The sequence below is a fragment of the Aotus nancymaae genome, unplaced genomic scaffold (assembly GCF_030222135.1).
Source record: "Aotus nancymaae isolate 86718 unplaced genomic scaffold, 86718_ANA_hifiasm-v0.15.2.pri h1tg000012l, whole genome shotgun sequence".
Lineage (NCBI taxonomy): Eukaryota > Metazoa > Chordata > Mammalia > Primates > Aotidae > Aotus > Aotus nancymaae.
This window is the reverse complement of record NW_026988423.1, coordinates 48,638,702-48,659,561: the sequence shown is the minus strand read 5'-3', so window position 1 is coordinate 48,659,561 and position 20,860 is coordinate 48,638,702. Positions and strand designations below refer to the sequence as shown.

Sequence of the window (20,860 nt, the reverse complement as noted above, 5' to 3'; positions counted from 1 at the left end):
GCAAACCTCCTTCTCTTTGCAGGCTTCCTTGGGTAGTGGGACATCTGGGTTCCATCCTCTCCGTGGGGAGTCTGGCTCTGTCCTCCCCCACCTCTACTGGTAGGTAATCTTTCTGTGCACCTGGAGACTTGTGAGTAAACAAAAGATGGACCACACCTGAGGGCAACAAAGAACTCACAGGAGGCTCAAGGGTTTTAAATTCCTTTCCCTGCCAACCTCAGGAATGCACCCTGGCCAGGCGGAGAATGGAGGAGTGGACCTGTCACACAGCACTGAGGAAGCGCAGCTCACCTTTCCACCGAGATGCCAGCCACGTGAAAGGGCCAGTCCCCTGGAGAGAGGCCTGGGGCTCAGGCACCAGGCTCAGACTCCCTGGCCCCAGTTCGGTGTACAGTAAAATTATCAGAGAATCATGGTCATTATCGTGGTCACTACACCCACAGGGTCAAGTCCAAAACCTCAGGCTGGACTTCAAGCCCTTCCCACCCCAGCCTGAGTGGCCTCTCCATGTCCTTCTCCCTGAGCCAGCCCTGTGTAACCTCCCACACCCTGCTTTCTTGTCCTGACAGGCAGGACACAGTTGTCCTTGGCGGCCACCACCCTCTTCCCCTGGAATGTCTTTTTCTGCATTCCACAGGTCTGGCCAGCCCTTGAGGCCTGGCCAGAGGTCACCTCCCTGGAGAGACGTTGGCTGGGTCCTGCAGAACTGGTTGCTTCTCCTAGAACTGGTGCCTTCTGGCATTACCATGGGTTTCTGTCTCCCTTAGAGACGGTGCTGGGTTGAGGTCTTGATCATCTCTGTGTCCCCTGCCCCTGGGATAAGGCCAGAATGTAGTACATGCTCAGTAATTATTTGATGAGAGAATGAATGAATGTGTGAAAGGGTGAGCGGGGGGGTGGCCAGGGCTCAGGCTCCCAGGATCTGTGGCCTTTGACTGTGAGTTCCCCATTGGGCCAGGCAACAGGTCATCAGGCCTCAGAGCACCAAGCCATGAGCGTCGGTGGGGCCTCCCAAGCCCCTGCTGTCCTTGTGCAGATGGCCAAGGCAACAAACAATTATTGAGCACCTGCTGTATGCATCACCCGTCATGCTCCTGCAGCCACTCTGTCACGTTGGGTGAGCGTGCTTGGCTCGTTTCCTCCTGGCTCTCTGTTCTCCCGTCCACCCGGAATCTCTTCACCTGCTTCTCTCCTTGGATTCCTTCAGGTCTCAGCAGCCAGGAAGGCCATCCTTGACCACCGGATCGACAGTTGCCACTCTCTCTTTTTCCTTTTTTTCTATTCTTTTTTTTGAGACGGAGTTCCGCTCTTCTTGCCCAGGCTTCAGTGCAATGGCGTGATCTCGGCTCACTGCAACCTCTGCCTCCCAGGTTCAAGCAATTCTCCTGCCTCAGCCTCCCAAGTAGCTGGGATTACAGGCATGTACCACCACGCCCAGCTAATTTTGTATTTTTACTAGAGATGGGGTTTCTCCATGTTAGTCAGGCTGGTCTCAAACTCCCGGCCTCAGGTGATCTGCTTGCCTTAGCCTCCCGAAGTGCTGGGATGACAGGCATGAGCCACCACACCCGGCCGCTTCTTTTTCTTTTTTTGAGACGGAGTCTCACTCTGTTGCCCAAGCTAGAGTGCAGTGGTGGAATCTCAGCTTACTGCACTCTCTGCCTCCTGGATTCAAGCTATTCTCCCGCCTCAGCCTCTTGAGTAGCTGGGATTACAGGTGCCCATCACCACACCCGGATTCTGCATTATGGTGAGTTGTAGAATTATTTCATTATATATTAACGATGTAATAATAAGAAAGTGCACAATAAAGGCCGGGCGTGGTGGCTCACACCTGTAATCCCAACACTTTGGGAGGCCGAGGCAGGTGGATCACGAGGTCAGGAGTTCAAGACCAGCCTGATCAACATGGTGAAACCCCATCTCTACTAAAAATACAAAAATTAGCCAGGTGTGGTGGTGTGTGCCTGTAATCCTAGCTACTCAGGCTGAGGCAGGAGAATTGCTTGAACCTGGGAGGCAGAGGTTGCAGTGAGCCGAGATCACACTGTACTTCAGCCTGGGTGACAGAGTGAGACTCTGTCTCAAAAAAAAAAAAAAAAAAGAGCACAATAAATGTAATATGTTTGAATCATCCTGAAACCATCCCCATCCCTGTCTGTGGAAAAATTTTCTTCCATGAAACTGGTCCCTGGTGCCAAAAAAGTTGGGGACCACTGCCTTAGAGTACAAGGGCAAGCCCATCTTCTGATCTCTGAGCTGAGGAGCAGAGCCTATCTGGTTTGAAGAGTGAGCCGGATATGATTCTGCTTCTCTGCTGCCCTCAACCGACAGAGCATAGAAATTGATAATGTCTGGAAGCTTCTCTGGCTGCCAGGGGTCCTGCCCTGCTTGGGAATGGGAGGGGAGGGGTTTCCAGCATGCGGGGAGTAATGCTTTCGCTTATGCTAAATGAGCTGTGCTCTCCATCCTCGTAACGGCCAGAGGACATAGTTAATACCCTCTCACCCTCCCTCCGCAGCCCCTCTCTCTTTCCATGGAAGGGTCAGTTCTCAGGATCCAGCTGATCCCTGGCTTGCCATGCCCCACTGGGCTGGGGGCCTCTTCTGTGCCCCTGAAGTGCTGCTTTACCCCATCACAGCTTTGCAGGGCACTGAATGATTTTTTTTTTTTTTTTGAGATGGAGTCTAGCTCTGTCACCCAGGCTGGAGTGTAGTGGTGCGATCTCGGCTCACTGCAACCTCCGCCTCCTGGATTCAAGCAATTCTATTGCTTAAACCTCCAGAGTAGCTGGGACTACAGTTGCGTGCCACCATGCTCGGCTAATTTTTGTATTTTTAGTAGAGATGGGATTTTACCATTTTGGCCAGGCTGCTCTCGAACTCCTGACCTCGTGATCCGCTTGCCTTGGTCTCCCAAAGTGTTGAGATTACAGGCGTGAGCCACTGCACCCGGCCTCCACTCCTATTTATTGAGTGCCAGGCCCCGTGGCAGGGGCTCCCTGCGCACTTGGGGCTTACCATTATCACGTAGCTCTGGCCCCAGCCTCCAGCCTGGCACAGAATCAATGAATGGTTTCTGGACACGGGAATGTTAGTGGATAATTTGACAGGCAAATGGGGGAAGGGGTTAGGGCGGTCTCTAGTGCTTCCAAACTGCTGGTGAGGGTGAGAAAGGGTTCCACTGTGACCTAGCTGCAGGCTGTGTTGTGCATTCTGGGCAGACCAAGGAAAAGTCCCAGGGGAACAAAGAGATGTAAAAACCAAGGCCTGGCGAGGTGGCCCACCCCCTCACCCCAGCGCAGGCCCCTTCTTGCTCACAGCTGAGGCGCCCCAGGGGTGGGCCTGTCACAGCCCTGGGTGACAGGGCTCACCAGGCTGGGTGGGCTTGGGGCTTCTGTCTTTTCCACATCTAAAGACCTAGGAACTACCAGAAAGCCAGTCTAGAACAGGCCATCCAGCTCCCGGGATAAATGAAGGCCACGTGTTATTAGGTCCACGAAACACAGGACAGCTGGCATGGCTTCTTGACACAGCCTGCTGTGAGAAGCCCCAGCTGTCCTCAGGGGCTGGCCAGGTGACAGCTCAGCCACACTCCTCATCAGTGCCCTGCCCTGTCTCACAGAGGGGCCCCCCTCAACCCTGGCTCCTGGTTAACCAGGCCAACAGAAGACACTGGCAGTAGAAACCAGGGTTTGCTCCCCTCCCTCTTGCCTCAGGGGACATCGCCAGCAGTGCCCATGTCCTTCTTGGCACAGCCCTGCCAGCAGCCCTCCTAACTGCAGTCCCAGCTTCCGAGCTCTGGCAACACCCCCTCTCCTTCGGGGCAGTAGTGGCTCCTGCTGGTACCTATCTCATGGGTACCACGAGACCCCACACTCCTGACCCACTGAGCCTGGGTCATCTGCCTGACTCGACGCTGGCGCGTCCTCCTCTGCTGCCACACCACACACTGCCACTGCCTAGATCTCACTGTGCTCCCAATTCCCCAGCCAGACCACAAAGGAAGCACACGCCAGCACGGCAGGTCAGAGGCTGTTTCTTTATACAAAGGCAGGTAACACGGACCCCTCAGCACACTGCTGCAGGGGAGACACTGCACAGGCCTGGGACTGCCAAGTACACCAGCTGTGAGCTCCTGAAGGACAAACACACGGACACTGTAATCACGAACACAACACAGCCACAGGGAGGAACAGTGGGGCTGGGGACGGCCATCGGCAGCCACTGCCAACTGCTGCCCTCTTCTGCCACGAGTTCCTTGGCAAAGAGCCTTGTCTGTGTCACTAAAGAGCCACGTGACTTCATGTCACGGCAGAACGTCGCCCTGTCTGCATCTGTAAGCCGGGCCAGTACACTGTACTCTACAGGGCTGCCATGAGCACAGATGAGATTGAAACGGACATTTATCAAAGTATCCAACACAGCCTGGCACATAGAGGTGTTCAATAAATAATCTGTGTCAGGAGAATCTTAGGGAGGACCTCCTTCAGAAGGAAATTCTCTTAGGGCATGGGGACCCGGGAGGATTCCTTGGAGCCTGTAGCCCCTGGAGTGCCCAACGCCCCAGAATATACCGTGCCAGGGCAGTTAACAGGGGTGGGGGGCTGGACGCCCAGGGAGGTACCCGCAGAAGCTGGGTAGACACTGGAGGAGTTGGGGTTTGGGCCAAAGTGATTCTGCACATAGCACAGGCCGGAGGCAGGCTGGTACGGAGGCAGGGTGGGCATGTGCCCGGGGCTGCAGGAGGGCCAGGAGGCCAGCTTCTGACCACTGGAGTGCTGCGTCTGGGACACGGGGTGGCTCGGGGACAGGTGAGGGTGGCAGCTCTGTGTGGGGTAGGAGCCGGGCACTGGGTTCAGCCTGGAATGGAACAAGAGAGAAAATGGTCATTCAGGGAGTCATGCCGAGGTCACCCCCTGCTGCCTAGTACTTTCTGTGACTTGCTCTAAGTACCAAGTGGGAGAAAGGTTAACCTCAACCAATCAGAAAACAGAGACGTCCAGAGAGGGTGTGGCCCGTCAAAGTCCTACAGCAAGGGAATTAGATGAAAGGACACTGGTCCCACATAGGACCGTCTGGTTGCAGGAAAACAAGCTCACAGTTCCCACTGATTCTGCATTATGGTGAGTTGTAGAATTATTTCATTATATATTAACAATGTAATGATAAGAAAGGGCACAATAAAGGCCGGGTGCGGTGGCTCATGCCTGTAATCCTAGCACTCTGGGAGGCCAAGGTGGGTGAATCACTTTGGGTAACACCCCCCATGGGCACCGAGGAAGGAGAACTGTCCAGACCCCAGGCACAATTAGTGCCTGAAGAATATCTTATAGTATTACTCAGCTATTTCCTTTATATAATCCTTTATATAATTACATATTAGTTTACAGAATTAGTGCCTGAAGTATAACTTACTGCTTACATGTATCTAGCTTATATAATCATACTTAGTACTTAGATCTAGCATACTTAGTTCTATATAATCTTTCTATATAATCATATAGGTATTGTAGTCGGAGCTGTACTGACACATTTAGTGCTGATTTATAGAATCCTTCTATATAACCATATAGTAATTTATAGTAGGAGGAATGCCTAGAGCAGTCACAGAACAGAAGCAGTACATGGGAAAAACAGCCAGACCAGGACAAGAACCAAAGACCCAGGCGGTGGCGTCCCTGCCTGAAAGGGCATACGCCGTATGGCAGGCTTGGAGCAAGAGCCTCTCCTCCGGATAAAGGAGTTGTAGTACCTTGCATCCAGTTCCTGTGGAAAGTAGGCCTCAGGCCTGAGATCCTGGAAGTAACCGAGGGAGAAGAACCCCTCTGGTGTGACCAGTCACGGCGGCTGTACACCTTCAGCCTTTTCTCGCTTCTGTGCTAGCTCAAATCATCCTCCCATAAAGTATCTTAGAGAAGAGCACAAGTCTGTCAGCTCCCACTGCACTGGTATACAGCATCTTTCTTTCTTTTTTTTTTTTTTTGAGACGGAGTTTCGCCCTTGTTACCCAGGCTGGAGTGCAATGGCGCGATCTCAGCTCACCGCAACCTCCGCCTCCTGGGTTCAGGCAATTCTCCTGCCTCAGCCTCCCGAGTAGCTGGGACTACAGGCGCGCGCCACTGTACCCAGCTAATTTTTGTATTTTTAGTAGAGACGGGGTTTCACCTTGTTGACCAGGATGGTCTCGATCTCTTGACCTCGTGATCCACCCGCCTCGGCCTCCCAAAGTGCTGGGATTATAGGCGTGAGCCACCGCGCCCGGCCAGCATCTTTCTGTAAGAATCCTTTGAAGTCTCCAGCCCCCAGATAAGAAGTGTTGCGCACGACACCTGTTGCACACAGCCCACCTCCTTGTCTCAGTGATCTAATGGGGGTGGACCCCTTTTCTGTACACAACCCTCTACTACTGTGCACGGCATGGCCCCCTACTGCACAGGGCCCACCTCTCTGCCCAAGTGACATAATAGGGTGGCCCCCTCACTTGTGAGTCACGTGATTATGTATACCCTATTACCAAGCCTCATTCATGACCCTACTCCCTGCTTATACCTAATAAATACAGATGCTTCTGGGCATTTGGGGCTCTTGCTGATCTCCGCTCACAGGTGGCGTCAGGTGGCGTGGACCCCTAGAGTCCAGATGCTCTTTACCAGTTCTTCAGTGTCCTGTCTTTTTACTGCTTGGATCCTGCACCTCAGCACAGCGTAAGGGACACCCCATGACCCTGTGGGGCCCAACAGCCATACAAATCACGAGGTCAGGTGTTCAAGACCAGCCTGGCCAAGATGGTGAAACCCCGTCTCTATTAAAAATACAAAAATTAGCTGGGTGTGGTGGTAGACACCTGTAATCCCAGTTACTCAGGAGGCTAAAACAGAATTGTTCAAACACGGGAGGTGGAGGTTACAGTGAGCCGAGACTATGCCACTGGACTAGAGGTTACAGTGAGCCGAGACTATGCCACTGGACTAGAGGTTACAGTGAGCCGAGATTATGCCACTGAACTAGAGGTTACAGTGAGCCGAGATTATGCCACTGGACTAGAGGTTACAGTGAGCCGAAACTATGCCACTGGACTGGTGGAGGTTACAGTGAGCTGAGACTATGCCACTGGACTGGTGGAAGTTACAGTGAGCCGAGACTATGCCACTGGACTAGAGGTTACAGTGAGCCGAGATTATGCCACTGGACTAGAGGTTACAGTGAGCCGAGACTATGCCACTAGACTGGTGGAGGTTACAGTGAGCCGAGACTATGCCACAGGCTAGAGCCTGGGTGACAGACTGAGACTCTGTCTCAAAAAAAAAAAAAAAAAAAAAGGACACTGAGCCTGCCAATAACCTGCTCACGGCAGCTCCCAAACCAGATGGAGAGTCAGGACCAGGTCATACCCATCAGTGCCTGTGTGGCTGGCTTGACAATTCTGCCCAAAGAAAAGGGATTCAGGCCAGGCACGGTGGCTTACACTTGTAATCCCAGCACTTTGGGAGGCCAAGGCTGAGGTCAGGAGTTCAAGACCAGCCTGGTCAATATGGTGAAAACTTGTCTCTACTAAAAATAAAAAATAAAAAAAAAAGAAAGAAATTAGCCAGTGTGGTGGCAGGCACCTGTAATCCTAGCTATTCAGGAGGCTGAGGCAGAATTGCTTGAACCCGGGAGGCAGAGGTTGCAGTGAGCCGAGATCATGCCACTGCACTCCTGCCTGGGTGACAGAGAGAGACTCCATCTCAAAACAAAACAAAAAAAATTTTTTTTTAAAAATTAGCCAAGCCTAGCGGCATGTGCCTCTAGTCCCAGGTACTTAAGAGGCTGGGTAGGAGGACTGCTTGAGCCTGGAAATTCGAGGCTGCAGTGAGTTATGACTGTGCCACTGCACTCCAGCCTAGGCAACAGAGCAAGACCCTGTCTCAAAAAAAAAAAGAATTTCTTTATCAACAAAAGCCTCTGAGGAGACAAGCTGTCCAAACGGCCATCTCGCAGCCAAAATAAACGTGTGTGATGACATGGCCGGAGAGCCACTGTCAGGCTGCCTGAAACACAATGTTCTGAGTGTCAGCAGCAGGCCCCGGACCTGAGGGATTGGACTCCATGCCATTTGGGGAACACAGAAGGAACACCATCTTCCTCTCAAACCCCAGATCTGCCTGTCACAGGGAAGAACTTTCTCATCAGGGGCGGTCTTGGAGAGTGAACACTTGTCACTAGGGGTATGTGAGGTACAGCTGGTGACCATCATCAGCTATGACAGAGGGGATTCCTTGGTGACAGGCAGTTCTCAAGAGTCAATGAGAATCACCATCAGCTATGACAGAGGGGATTCCTTGGTGACAGGCAGTTCTCAAGAGTCAATGAGAATCACCATCAGCTATGACAGAGGGGATTCCTTGGTGACAGGCAGTTCTCAAGAGTCAATGAGAATGATTAAAAAACACAAAACATCTAGTCCTAAATTGACAGTCTCCCCCACAGTGAGACCCCAGGAGTTACTTGCCTGAAGCAACAATGCGGTGAGTCCGCATTTCTGTTTTCCCAGCAGCCCTCCTGGCCTTTTAGGAAAATAGTCAGAGGGCCCAGGCGCGGTGGCTCACGCCTGTAATCCCAGCACTTTGGGAGGCCGAGGCAGGCACATCACAAGGTCAGATCAAGACCAGCCTGGCCAACATGGTGAAACCCTGCCTCTACTAAAAATACAAAAAATTAGCTGGGCGTGGTGGCAGGCACCTGTCGTCCTAGCTACTCTGGAGGCTGAGGCAAGAGAATCATTTGAATCTGGGAGGTGGAGGTTGCAGTGAGCCAAGATTGTGCCACTGCACTCCAGCCTGGGTGACAGAGCAAGACTCTGTCTCAAAAAAAAAAGAAAAATAGTCCTAGGGCTCTGAGCTGGTGACAGCTGAGAGCACCTCCTGGAAGAAGCTCCAGGGCGTAGCTTGCGATTCAACAAAAACCCCCACATCCAGGCCAGTGTGCAGGGGAAAACTGACTCCACAGCTGGTGGAGGGCCAAAAAGGGCCACTGACCAAGCACTCTGCCTTCTGATACAGTCTGGACGTTTCCCCTGCTTCATATCACATGCTGAAATGTGATGCCTGGCTGGGAGCAGTGGCGGGTGCCTGTAATCCCAACTACTCATGAGGCTGAGGCAGGAGAACTGCTTGCACCCAGGAGGCAGTGGTTGCAGTGAGCAGAGATCATGCCACTGCACTCCAGCCTGGGCCACACAGTGAGACTCCGTTTCAAAAAAAACCCAAATGTGATCCCCAGTGTTCCAGTGTTGGAGGTGGGGCTGAGGGGGAGGTGTCTGGGCCACGGGGGCAGATCTTGCATGAGCAGGTTGGCTTCCACCCTACAGGAATAAGTGAGTTCTCCTCCTGAGTTTATGTGATTGCTGGGTGTTGAAGAGCCTGGCACCTCCCTCTAGCTCTCAACTTGAAGTGCTCCCTCCCCTTCTGCTATGATTGGAAGCTGCCTGAGGCCTCACTGGAAGCAGATACAGGCGCCATGCTTCTTGTGTAGCCTACAGAACAGTGAGCCAAATAAAGCTTTTTTCTTATAAATGACCCAGCCTCAGGTATTTCTTTATAGCAATACAAAATGGACAAACACACCTTTCCTAGTGAGCTCCTTTTTTTTTTTTTTTTTTTTTTGGGGGGAGGACCACTGAAGAAAAACTACACTGTGAAGTCTTGGTACGGACAGAAGCCAGTGGAGAACTCAAGAGGCAGGAGGCAGTGGGAACAGGAGAAAGGGGAGGGGGCCTCCTAAGCAGGGGACATGCTTCTAGGCGGCCCTTCTGCTGACTCTGTTACCTGGAAATACAGGGGACTCGTGGGTGAGAAAGACCCTGTCCTCTTTGGGCCTCCTCTATAAAATGGAGTGAGGCCACACAAACTCTGGTGGCTTACCAGCACTCTCCATCTGAGAGTCCATGAGCCAACTGGAAAACAGTAAACCTCACCAGAAAACATGGGCCAGGCCACCTCCTAAGCAGCCTAGTTGGCCGTGTGGACTGTCTCCACCTTTTGTTTTTTTGAGACAGTGTCTCACTCTGTTGCCCAGGCTGAAGTGCTGTGGCATGATCTCGGCTTACTGTAACCTCCACCTCCTGGGTTCAAGTGATTCTCCTGCCTCAGCCTCCCCAGTAGCTGGGATTACAGGCATGCGCCACCATGCCTGCATAATTTTTGTATTTTTAGTACAAAAGGGGTTTCACCACGTTGGCCAGGCTGGTCTCAAATTCCTGACCTCAGGTGATCTGCCCACCTCGACTTCACAAAGTGTTGGGATTACAGGTGTGAGCCACTGCACCCAGCCCTGTCTGCACTTCTTATCAGGACTATTGTGTGTCACAGCCTAGGTTTACCTGCAGCAGGTATGTGTCTACTGTCAATTAGATAGGGGCCCTCCTGCCCAACCTGTCTAGAAGTCACTCAGGATCACACGTTAAGTGTCCTCAAATGCCCTCCTTTTCCTGCTCAGTTGGTGTTTCAGAAGCAGTTGTGCAGAATCCAGAAGGCTCAGAAGACATCTGTCCATGATTTTCCCATCTGCTGCACCATATTTCTTTATTACTCATGGCAATGAACTAGCCACACCCTCTACATGCCTGGGAGTTGCCTTCATAATGTCATGCCAGGCTCAGTGGCTCACACCTGTAATCCCAGTACTTTGAGATATTAAGGAGGACTGCTTGAGACAGGAGTTTGAGACTAGACTGGGCAACATAGTGAGACCCTGTCCCTACAAAAAAATTAAAAGCCAGGTGTGGTGGTGTGTGCCTGCACTCTCAGCTACTTCGGAGGCTGAGGTGAAGTGGGAGGATCACTTGAGTCCTCGAGTGTGAGGCTGTAGCGAGCTATGATTGCACCAATGCACTCCAGACTGGGCGACAGGGCAAGACCTGTCTTCCAAAAAAAAAAAACAAAAACAGAGTAAGATTTAACAGCATTTAAGAGTTCTGTCACTTACTTGCGGCTCTGAGCTGCCCTCCTTTCCGCTGAAGACCCTGAGACATACTTGAACACGGATATCCTCCTCATCAGGCTGAAGGGAAATGTCTGATCCAGCTTCAACGCGACTCGCTCTGAGAGGTCGAGGGAATAGCAGTAGGTGAGGCCGTCTGAGGTTGGCCCGTTAAGTGAAATTGGAGGCAGCAAACAAAGGAGGGTCGAACACTCCACTGGGGAGAATACAGGTTCCCACTTACTCTACAGAGGCCTTCATGCTTAGCATACTGCACACTCTGGCTGGAGCTTGCAGCTCAGAGGAAACCCAGAGCCAAAGTTTTCTATCCACTGTACCTCACTGGGAATTAATGTGCCCAGCAACAGGGGGTGTTAATGCTGTACCTCCTCCTGCAACCACCTGTGCTATCGCCTCACCCTTCTAGCCACTGCAGCCAGAAGCCAGCACACACCTCTGCTGGTGTAGCGGGTGGGGTCTCTGCTGGTGTAGCGGGTGGGGTCTCTGCTGGTGTAGCGGGTGGGGTCTCTGCTGGTGTAGCGGGTGGGGTCTCTGCTGGTGTAGCGGGTGGGGTCTCTGCTGGTGTAGCGGGTGGGGTCTCTGCTGGTGTAGCGGGTGGGGTCTCTGCTGGTGTAGCGGGTGGGGTCTCTGCTGGTGTAGCGGGTGGGGTCTCTGCTGGTGTAGCGGGTGGGGTCTCTGCTGGTGTAGCGGGTGGGGTCTCTGCTGGTGTAGCGGGTGGGGTCTCTGCTGGTGTAGCGGGTGGGGTCTCTGCTGGTGTAGCGGGTGGGGTCTCTGCTGGTGTAGCGGGTGGGGTCTCTGCTGGTGTAGCGGGTGGGGTCTCTGCTGGTGTAGCGGGTGGGGTCTCTGCTGGTGTAGCGGGTGGGGTCTCTGCTGGTGTAGCGGGTGGGGTCTCTGCTGGTGTAGCGGGTGGGGTCTCTGCTGGTGTAGCGGGTGGGGTCTCTGCTGGTGTAGCGGGTGGGGTCTCTGCTGGTGTAGCGGGTGGGGTCTCTGCTGGTGTAGCGGGTGGGGTCTCTGCTGGTGTAGCGGGTGGGGTCTCTGCTGGTGTAGCGGGTGGGGTCTCTGCTGGTGTAGCGGGTGGGGTCTCTGCTGGTGTAGCGGGTGGGGTCTCTGCTGGTGTAGCGGGTGGGGTCTCTGCTGGTGTAGCGGGTGGGGTCTCTGCTGGTGTAGCGGGTGGGGTCTCTGCTGGTGTAGCGGGTGGGGTCTCTGCTGGTGTAGCGGGTGGGGTCTCTGCTGGTGTAGCGGGTGGGGTCTCTGCTGGTGTAGCGGGTGGGGTCTCTGCTGGTGTAGCGGGTGGGGTCTCTGCTGGTGTAGCGGGTGGGGTCTCTGCTGGTGTAGCGGGTGGGGTCTCTGCTGGTGTAGCGGGTGGGGTCTCTGCTGGTGTAGCGGGTGGGGTCTCTGCTGGTGTAGCGGGTGGGGTCTCTGCTGGTGTAGCGGGTGGGGTCTCTGCTGGTGTAGCGGGTGGGGTCTCTGCTGGTGTAGCGGGTGGGGTCTCTGCTGGTGTAGCGGGTGGGGTCTCTGCTGGTGTAGCGGGTGGGGTCTCTGCTGGTGTAGCGGGTGGGGTCTCTGCTGGTGTAGCGGGTGGGGGTCTCTGCTGGTGTAGCGGGTGGGGTCCCTGCTGGTGTAGCGGGTGGGGTCCCTGCTGGTGTAGCGGGTGGGGTCCCTGCTGGTGTAGCGGGTGGGGTCCCTGCTGGGGTAGCGGGTGGGGTCCCTGCTGGTGTAGCGGGTGGGGTCCCTGCTGGTGTAGCGGGTGGCGTCTCTGCTGGGGTAGTGGATGAGGTCTCTGCTGGGGTAGTGGATGAGGTGGGAAGCTGTCTCAGTGTCCTCCTGAGGAACTGACACCTCTTGTCCTTTTATCCCAAATTGAAGGCACCTGCCTCAATGCAACCATGTGAGCTTCATGTGAGCGTCTTTGCATGTGCTTCCCCTATACTCTGTCACCATCTCCAGCGACTTGGTGGCATCCTGGTCATCTGACCCACCACTGATTAGGCAACCACAAAGATTCAGCCTGTTAATAAAGGCTATGCCGGCCGGGTGCGGTGGCTCACGCCTGTAATCCTAGCACTTTGGAAGGCAGAGGTGGGTGGATCACCTGAGGTCAGGAGTTCAAGACCAGCCTGGCCATCATGGTGAAACCCCATCTTTAAAAAAAAAAAAAGAAAAAGGCTATGCCAGACTCTCCAAAAAGAGCTTACAAACAAACCTTAAGTTTCAAGCTAATCTTCAAGTAGTTAACTACCTACTAGAACAAAAGTAAACATTTTGTAAATGAAACAGCCCCTAATACAGCATTCACAGTGTCTGTGAATAAAATATTTATCAGACATGAAAAAATAAAGTAAAAAAAAAAATTATCAGACATGAGTTGGGCACGGTGGCTCACACCTATAATCCCAGCACTTTGGGAGGCCAAGGCGGGTAGATCATCTGAGGCCAAGAGTTCGAGAGAAGCCTGCGCAACATGGTGAAACCCTGTCTCTACTAAAAAGAAAATGCAAAGATTAACCAGGTGTGGTGGTGCACGCCTGTAGTCCCAGGTACTTGGGAGGCTGAGACAGGAGGATTGTTTGAGCCCAGGAGGCAGAGGCTGCAGTGAGTTGAGATCTCGCCACTGCACACCAGCCTGGGTGACAGAGACTGTTTCAAAAAAGATAAAAAATCAACCCGACTCTACCTACTTGACACCCTAGACCCTCCAGCCTGGTTCACCCTTTGACATGCATCTTTCTATAGCTCTCTGCTAGGAAGGATACAGGACAGCCCGATGCACAGCCCGCAGATATTACTGAGGAAAGAGGTCTGGGGAATGAGCCATGAGGCGCCCAGCAGGAGCCACGGCACCAGGACTGAGGGCACAACCATGCCAAACACCAGGGCCCGCCTCATCCGAGAACGGACAGAGGTGACTCCCAGCATGGCAAAGGCCACTGGGGTGAAGCCTCTGGCATCCTCCACCTCCCCCAGCTTCGACAGTGATGACACAGCCTCAAATGACAGGAATATGATAGCGGAGAAGATGGCGAAGATCACGGTGAAGAAGCAATGGCGGACGGTACCCACGGTTCTCTCGAAATTGCCAGCAAAGCGCCAGATGATGATAGCGCCGCAGAGCAGGGAGATGGGATTCTCGTAGACGAAGATGTAGGTTACCAGCCTGTAAACTGCAAAGGGAGCTGGGTTAGGCGGATTGCTCCAAGGAGGGAAGCCAGGTTAGAAGGCGCCTAGGAAAGGCAGAAAGCTCCTGTGACAGAAGTGAAAGCCAGCGAGACCGAAGCAGGAGGCAATATAAGCAGTGCATTCAACAATGAAGGACCCAGAGGCTCAAAGGAGAGGCATGAATATCTAATCCCTGCTCTTCCCCAGGCCTAGAGCAACTCTTAGTGGTAACTGACTTCCAGGAGTAAAAAATAATGCTTTTCCCTAGGGGGTGGTTTCTGAATTTGTAAAGTGCTTTGTAATCCTTTTTTAGGTTTTCATACTGACCTACCTCACTGGGCAGTTTGAGGGTTAATTAAGTTTAACAGCTTCGGGGTGGATTGAGTGGGTGTCACTTATGTGTCAGGCTCGTCTGTTGTAATCCTGACCCCTCCTTCCATAGTGTCTGTTCAGAGGAAGAAAAAAGGGACCAGGAATTATTTTGCAGCTTTAAAAATTATAACATTATCATTAATAATAAAGATGTTGAAATTAGAAGTCTTCCTGCAAAGTGCTTATCCAATCTTACCGTTAGTGATGCGTTATAGGTAATAAGACAGCAAAGAACCCTACTTTTTTCCTTTTAGAAAAAGTTGTTTTTTTTTTTGAGACAGTCTTGCTCTTGTCACCTAGGCTGGAGCATAGTGGCGTGATCTCAACTCACTGCAACTTCTGCCTCCCAGATTCAAATAATTCTCCTGCCTCAGCCTCCTGAGTAGCTGGGATTACAGGCGCCCACCACCATGCCTGGCTAATTTTTGTATTTTTAGTAGAGACAGGGTTTCAGCATGTTGGCCAGGCTGGTCTCGAACTCCTGACCTTCTGATCCACCCGCCTCAGCCTCCAAAGTGCTGAGATTACAGGTGTTAGCCACCGTGCCCAGTCTTTTTAAAAAATTTTTATTTGTAGAGATGAGGTCTTGCTATGTTGCCCAGGCTGGCCTTGAACTCCTGGCTTCAAGTGATCCTCCTGCCTTAACTTCTCAAAGTGCTGAGACTACAGGTATGAACCATCACTCCTGGCCTACTTTTATTTTTCTAAAAGCAGTTATCGCCAGGCACAGTGGCTCACACCTGTAATCCCACCATTTTGGGAGGCCTAGGTGGAAGGATCGCTTGAGCCCAGGAGTTCAAGACCAGCCTGGGTAATATAGTGAGACCCCCCCCATCTTTTTTTTTTTTTTCTTTTTGAGATGGAGTCTCGCTCTGTCCCCCAGGCTGGAGTGCAGTGGCACAATCTCGGCTCACTGCAAACTCCGCCTCCCGGGTTCAAGCAATTCTCCTGCCTCAGCCTCCCTAGTAGCTGCGACTACAGGCATGTGCCACGATGCCCAGCTAATTTTTTGTATTTTTAGTAGAGACGGGGTTTCACCGTGTTAACCAGGATGGTCTCGATCTCCTGACCTTGTGATCTGCCAGCCTCGGCCTCCCAAAGTGCTGGGATTACAGGCATGAGCCACCGCGACTGGCTGAGACCCCCATCTTTAAAAAAAAAATTTTTAATTAGCCTGGTGTAGTGAGTGATGTGTACTTGTAGTCCCAGCTGCTTGGGAGGCTGAGGCAAGGAGGATTGCTTGAGTCCAGGAGTTGAAAGCTGCAGTGAGCTATGATTGCATCTCTGCACTCTAGCCTGGGTAACAGAGAAAGACCCTATCTCTAAAAAAATTTTAGAAGTGGTTACCTCTGAAGTACTTTTATGTCCCTACAGCCCAAAACACTACTAAACTGAAGGAGGGAGACCAATGAATTGATGGTAATATTGGACTTAGGGGTCTAAAGACTTGGAGTGGAATCCCCGCTCTACTACATCCCAGCTGGCTGAGTTTAATCATGTCACAAGCCCTCTAGGTGTCAGTTTCCTCATTGTAAAGTAACAGAGTTAGACTGAGGCCTTCCAAGGTCCCTTACGTCTCTAATGCTCACATGTCCATGAAACCCACACCCAGGGAAATGAACTCAAGAAAGTGAAAGGTTAAGCTTAGGTTGGTATTTTGTTTCTGTCTGTGAGGTGGTGCTGTGCATACCTAGGGTGGGGGAACTGTTTTAGATTTGAGTAGGGAAGCAGGCTATGGAGCCATATGCCTCAGCCTGGCCATCTCCAGAGGCTTCATTATCTGAAGAGTACTTCATTATTTAAGTATTTCCAAAACTGAAATTTCTTTCTTTCTTTTTTTTTTTTTTTTTGAGACAGAGTTTCGCTTTTGTTGCCTAGGCTGGAGTACAATGGTGCGATCTCGGCTCACTACAACCTCTGCCTCCCGGGTTCAAGTGATTCTCCTGCCTCAGCCTCCCCAGTAGCTGAGATTACAGGCATGTGCCACCACGCCCGACTAATTTTGTATTTTTAGTAGAGACAAGGTTTCTCCATGTTGGCTAGGCTGGTCCTGAACTCCTACCTCAGGTGATCTGCCCGCCTCAGCCTCCCAAAGCGCTGGGATTACGGCATGAGCTACCATGCCCAGCCCCCAAACCTGAACTTTCAAGTATAAACATGAAAAGATTCTAAAAGCAACTCTGCATGATTTGGAGATTATGTACCCCAGGCTCTAGTTCCAAAACATCACACAATAAAAAGAAAAATCTAGATTCCTATCTCAATTGTATGAAGCAACAGCTCTGAGATTCTCTGCAGGAAGCCTCCACAGTCCTACATCATGGGTTCCTTGAGAGGGTTAAATGAGATTAATACATATGAGTGTGTGTGCTTTGCAAAACAGCAGGAGATATACAAATTTCCTGCGTTCCTCTCGAGAAAATGAGGAAGACACGGAGACTAGGAAGGTCTTTTAGCAATGGATGTTCATACGTAATTGGTCTGCAAAATTTCTCTCCCCTAGAGAAAAACGAACACCTCTCTCCAAAGGCAGAAGACACCCTGGTACCCTCATGAGCTGGGAATGGCAGTCAAGATTAAGATACAAATGAAAAAGTAGAAGAAATTCCAAAGCTCAAGAGAGCAGGACGTTTATAGGGCTTACAGGGGTTTGTAGATAAAGTCCAATGGTCGTGATGAGGGTCTGAAAAATGTTTTTCAGTGAGGCTTAGGCCTAAAGCATACGTAGGTGTGTATGTGAAATGGGAGTGGGAGAAGAAGAATCTTTATCCTTGGAGAGCAAGCGTGGGTTTGCTAGCGAAGGGATTTGGGGCCTTAACCAGTCTGGTGGCAACAGGGAAGGGAACAAATTCGGGCAGGGAAGGAATTAAATTGATGACGAAGATGGGCTCTGCAGACAAAGGTGTGGAACATGGAGGGCAAGAGACGGTGCTGGAGGTCGGTCCTCCGGATGGCAGGCGAGATGACGAGACGGGGGAGGCTGGCGGTGAGGCCTGAAGGGGCGAGTCCTGGAGGCTGAAGCCCAGGGACCAGCGAAGTCGGAGGACTAGGGCTCGCCCCGCGATCCCGGCCCGCCCCTGCTCACCTTGCCAGTTGCGCAGGGCCTCGGACTTCAGCGTGAGGCCCGAGGGCGCCAGGGGCGGCTGCAGCAGGAACAAGCGAGGCCCGGACACAAGGAGCGAGAGCAGTGCAGTGAAGAAGGTGGCGGATGGCACCTCGGGACACAAGCACCAGCTGCGATACCCGGGCCCCGAGGCCGCCATGGCCGCCGTCGTTCCCGCGCTCCGCCTAGACGCAGGCTGCGGGTCCTCGGCTCCTTCCGCTTCCCCACGGCTGTTTCCCTTGGTAACAGCGGAGGAGCCAGCCGGAAGCCACGCCTCCCCGAGGCCCCGCCCCACACTGATTTGCCCAATCCGGTCGCGCCGATCAGCCCGCCCCCGCGCCAGGGAGGCCGGGAAGAGGGTCGCGGCCACTTCCGTGCAGGAATGTTCCAGCACCGTCTTTGCTTCCATCCTCCCTGTCCTGCAACTGCTCCCATAAACTTTATGAAATTAGGGACGACAGGAGGGGGAGAAAGGAAAATGAACTAAGCTTGAAGTACACTCAGCGTTCATCACTAGATCACCTTAACTCCACAGATAACTTCAACATTGTGAAACGTTTTCCCTTTGAAATATGTTTTCAGGTCCCGCATACCAGCATAATTACTGACATCAGTTGGTCTGAAGTGGTCTGAAGGACCTCACAGAACCAGACTCAATGGGGACTGCAGTTTCCATCGCCTGAGGATTTCATCTCCTCTTACCCTGACCAGTCAATGACCCCAATTATCCGGACCCCGACCCTCCACGATGCCCTTTAAAATCCCAGCCCGGAACTCCTCGGGAAGATGGATTTGATGATCTCTTAGCATCTCTTCCTAGGCACCCTGCCATCATTAAACCCTTTTTCTGCTGATAACCCTGCTGCCTCAGTGTAACTGGTCTGTTACTCTGCAGGGCGGCTGTAGGCACCTGTTAATCCTGTAACAATACATCATGATTTTTTTTTTTTTTTTTTTTTTTTTTTGAGTTTCGCTCTTGTTACCCAGGCTGGAGTGCAATGGCGCGATCTCGGCTCACCGCAACCTCCGCCTCCTGGGTTCAGGCAATTCTCCTGCCTCAGTCTCCTGAGTAGCTGGGACTACAGGTGTGCGCCACCATGCCCAGCTAATTTTTGTATTTTTAGTAGAGACGGGGTTTCACCTTGTTGACCAGGGTGGTCTCGATCTCTTGACCTCATGATCCACTCGCCTCGGCCTCCCAAAGTGCTGGGATTATAGGCATGAGCCACCGCGCCTGGCCAATACCTCATGATTTTTATGCCTTACGGCTCACAGAGCCCTTTCATACCACGATCCCCCCATTTGTGTTCATCCCTACTACACCAAAGACAAAACAGGTCTAGGGAGGTCCCTAGGTAATTCAGTTTCATAGCAAAGACAGAATTAGAGCTCAGCTCTTAGATCACAAGGAGATCAATACCATCCTGGCCAGCATGGTGAAACCCTGTCTCTACTAAAAATACAGAAATTAGCTGGGTGTGGGGGATCGCACCTGTAATCTCAGCTACTGAGGAGGCTGAGGCAGGAGAATCGCTTGAACCCGGGAGGCGGATGTTGCAGTGAGCTGAGATCGCACCACTACACTCCAGCCTGGCCACAGAGCAAGACTCCGTCTCAAAAAACAAACAAACAAACAAAAAACAAAAAAACTGTGGCCCAGAATTGGCCTCCACTACTGCCAGGGGCAGCTTCGTCTTCAGATTGAAGAAAAGGGCAGGGCACAGGGGAAGGATTCTCTGGAAGGGACTTAAAAGTTAGGGATGTAATGGAACACTCATCATCGAGATCTGTTTCAGCACTTTACAGTTTGAAAAGTGTTTTTGCTGCAGAACAGCTGTTTAAGGTGGACAGCTGGAATATCACTTCCCCAATTACAGATGTTTTAGTAAAGGGGAGGTAACTTGCCCGAGGTCACCAGTGGAAAGTGGTAAAACTAGGATTTGAATACAAGGTTGCTGGGTCCCAGCCTTCTGGTCTTGTCACTGTTTTCTTCAAATATGTTGCCCACCAACTGTATATAAATTTGACTTGAGGCCACATAGACTACTGAAAAGTTACCGGTTGCTTCACTCTCTGTGCTGATGTGGTGGATAACACGTCTATTTTTTTTTTTTTTTTTGAGACGGAGTTTTGCTCTTGTTGCCCAGGCTGGAGTGCAATGGCTCAGTCTCGGCTCACTGCAACCTCTGCCTCCAGGGTTCAAGCGATTCTCTTGCCTCAGTCTTCTGAGTAACTGGGATTATAGGTACCCACCACCACGCCCGGTTATTTATATATTTTTTAAATTTTTAGTAGAGACGGGTTTCGCCCTGTTGGCAAGGCTGGTCTCGAACTCCTGACCTCAGGTGATCCACTCTCCTCGGCCTCCCAAAGGGCAACAGGTCTATTCTTGACCCTACCCTTCCCATCCACCCCTCCTGCAGTTTAGGCAGTGTTTGACTTCCTCTCCAGCAACGGATCCTGTCAGCCAGCCCCTCTTCCACAACGTTAACGCCCATGAACTCTGAAACCATCATTTCCTCCTTTTCTCTTTCAGACTAGGGGTGCTAGTGGCTCCCTGCTTATGCTAGTCCCTGAATCCCCCCACCGTCTGTTCTTTGTTCTCCTTAACTCTGCAACACATTTTATTTCTTTCAGTTAGACTTTCTTTTTCTTTTGAGAGAGAGTCACGCTCTGTCACCCAGGCTGGAGTGCAGTGGCACAATCTCTGCTTACTGCAACCTCTGCCACCCGGGTTCAAGCTATTCTCATGCCTTAGCCTCCCGAGAAGCTGGGACTACAGGCGTGCATCACCACGCCCGGCTAATTTTTGTATTTTTAGTAGATATGGGATTTACCATGTTGCTCAGGCTGGTCTTGAACTCCCAACCTCAGGTAATAAGCCTGCCTTGGCCTCTCAAAGACATGAGCCACCTTGCCCAGCCTCGGTAGGACTTTCTAAGGGTACTTACTACCTTTTTATTTTTCTCTAGCGACCCTGCCCAGTACCCCCTCCGCTCATATGGTAGAGGTGTTTGGCTCCTTCCCCATACACCCACCCTAATGTTATCAGCTCCATTTCTTGCCCACAGCTGTAGGCTTTGGTTTGACTCAGCTGTAACTGCTGAGTCAAAATCTGTGTAACCCCACAGATTAGAAGCTCCTGCTGACTCTGAAGGAAGGAGGCTCGATTTGGGGGCTTGTGTGTCCTGCTTCAATAGCACAATCATAGCTCACTGTAGCTTTGACCTCCTGGGCTCAAGGAATC

General features: G+C 51.9%; 1 protein-coding gene across 1 annotated transcript; it reads right to left on the bottom strand.

The window, feature by feature from the left end:
- Positions 1-4,022: 4,022 nt before the first annotated feature.
- RHBDD2 (rhomboid domain containing 2) lies at positions 4,023-17,810 on the bottom strand. Its single transcript, XM_012449029.2, has 4 exons — positions 17,596-17,810; positions 13,736-14,143; positions 10,968-11,118; positions 4,023-4,862 (listed from the first exon to the last, which is right to left on the bottom strand). Exons 1-4 carry the CDS (start codon positions 17,771-17,773, stop codon positions 4,505-4,507), a joined length of 1,095 nt encoding a protein of 364 aa, XP_012304452.1. The 5' UTR covers positions 17,774-17,810; the 3' UTR covers positions 4,023-4,504.
- Between the last annotated feature and the right edge of the window lie 3,050 nt (positions 17,811-20,860).

Bases quoted from the DNA above. Each gene is read 5' to 3' on its own strand.
- RHBDD2 (XM_012449029.2), bottom strand. From the start codon at position 17,773: ATGGCGGCCTCGGGGCCCGGGTATCGCAGCTGGTGCTTGTGTCCCGAG. The intron at 14,144-17,595 runs GTGAGCAGGGGC...CTCCCTTTGCAG, and splicing joins GGCCCTGCGCAACTGGCAAG to TTTACAGGCTGGTAACCTAC. The intron at 4,863-10,967 runs GTAAGTGACAGA...GTTCCATTCCAG, and splicing joins AGGGCAGCTCAGAGCCGCAA to GCTGAACCCAGTGCCCGGCT.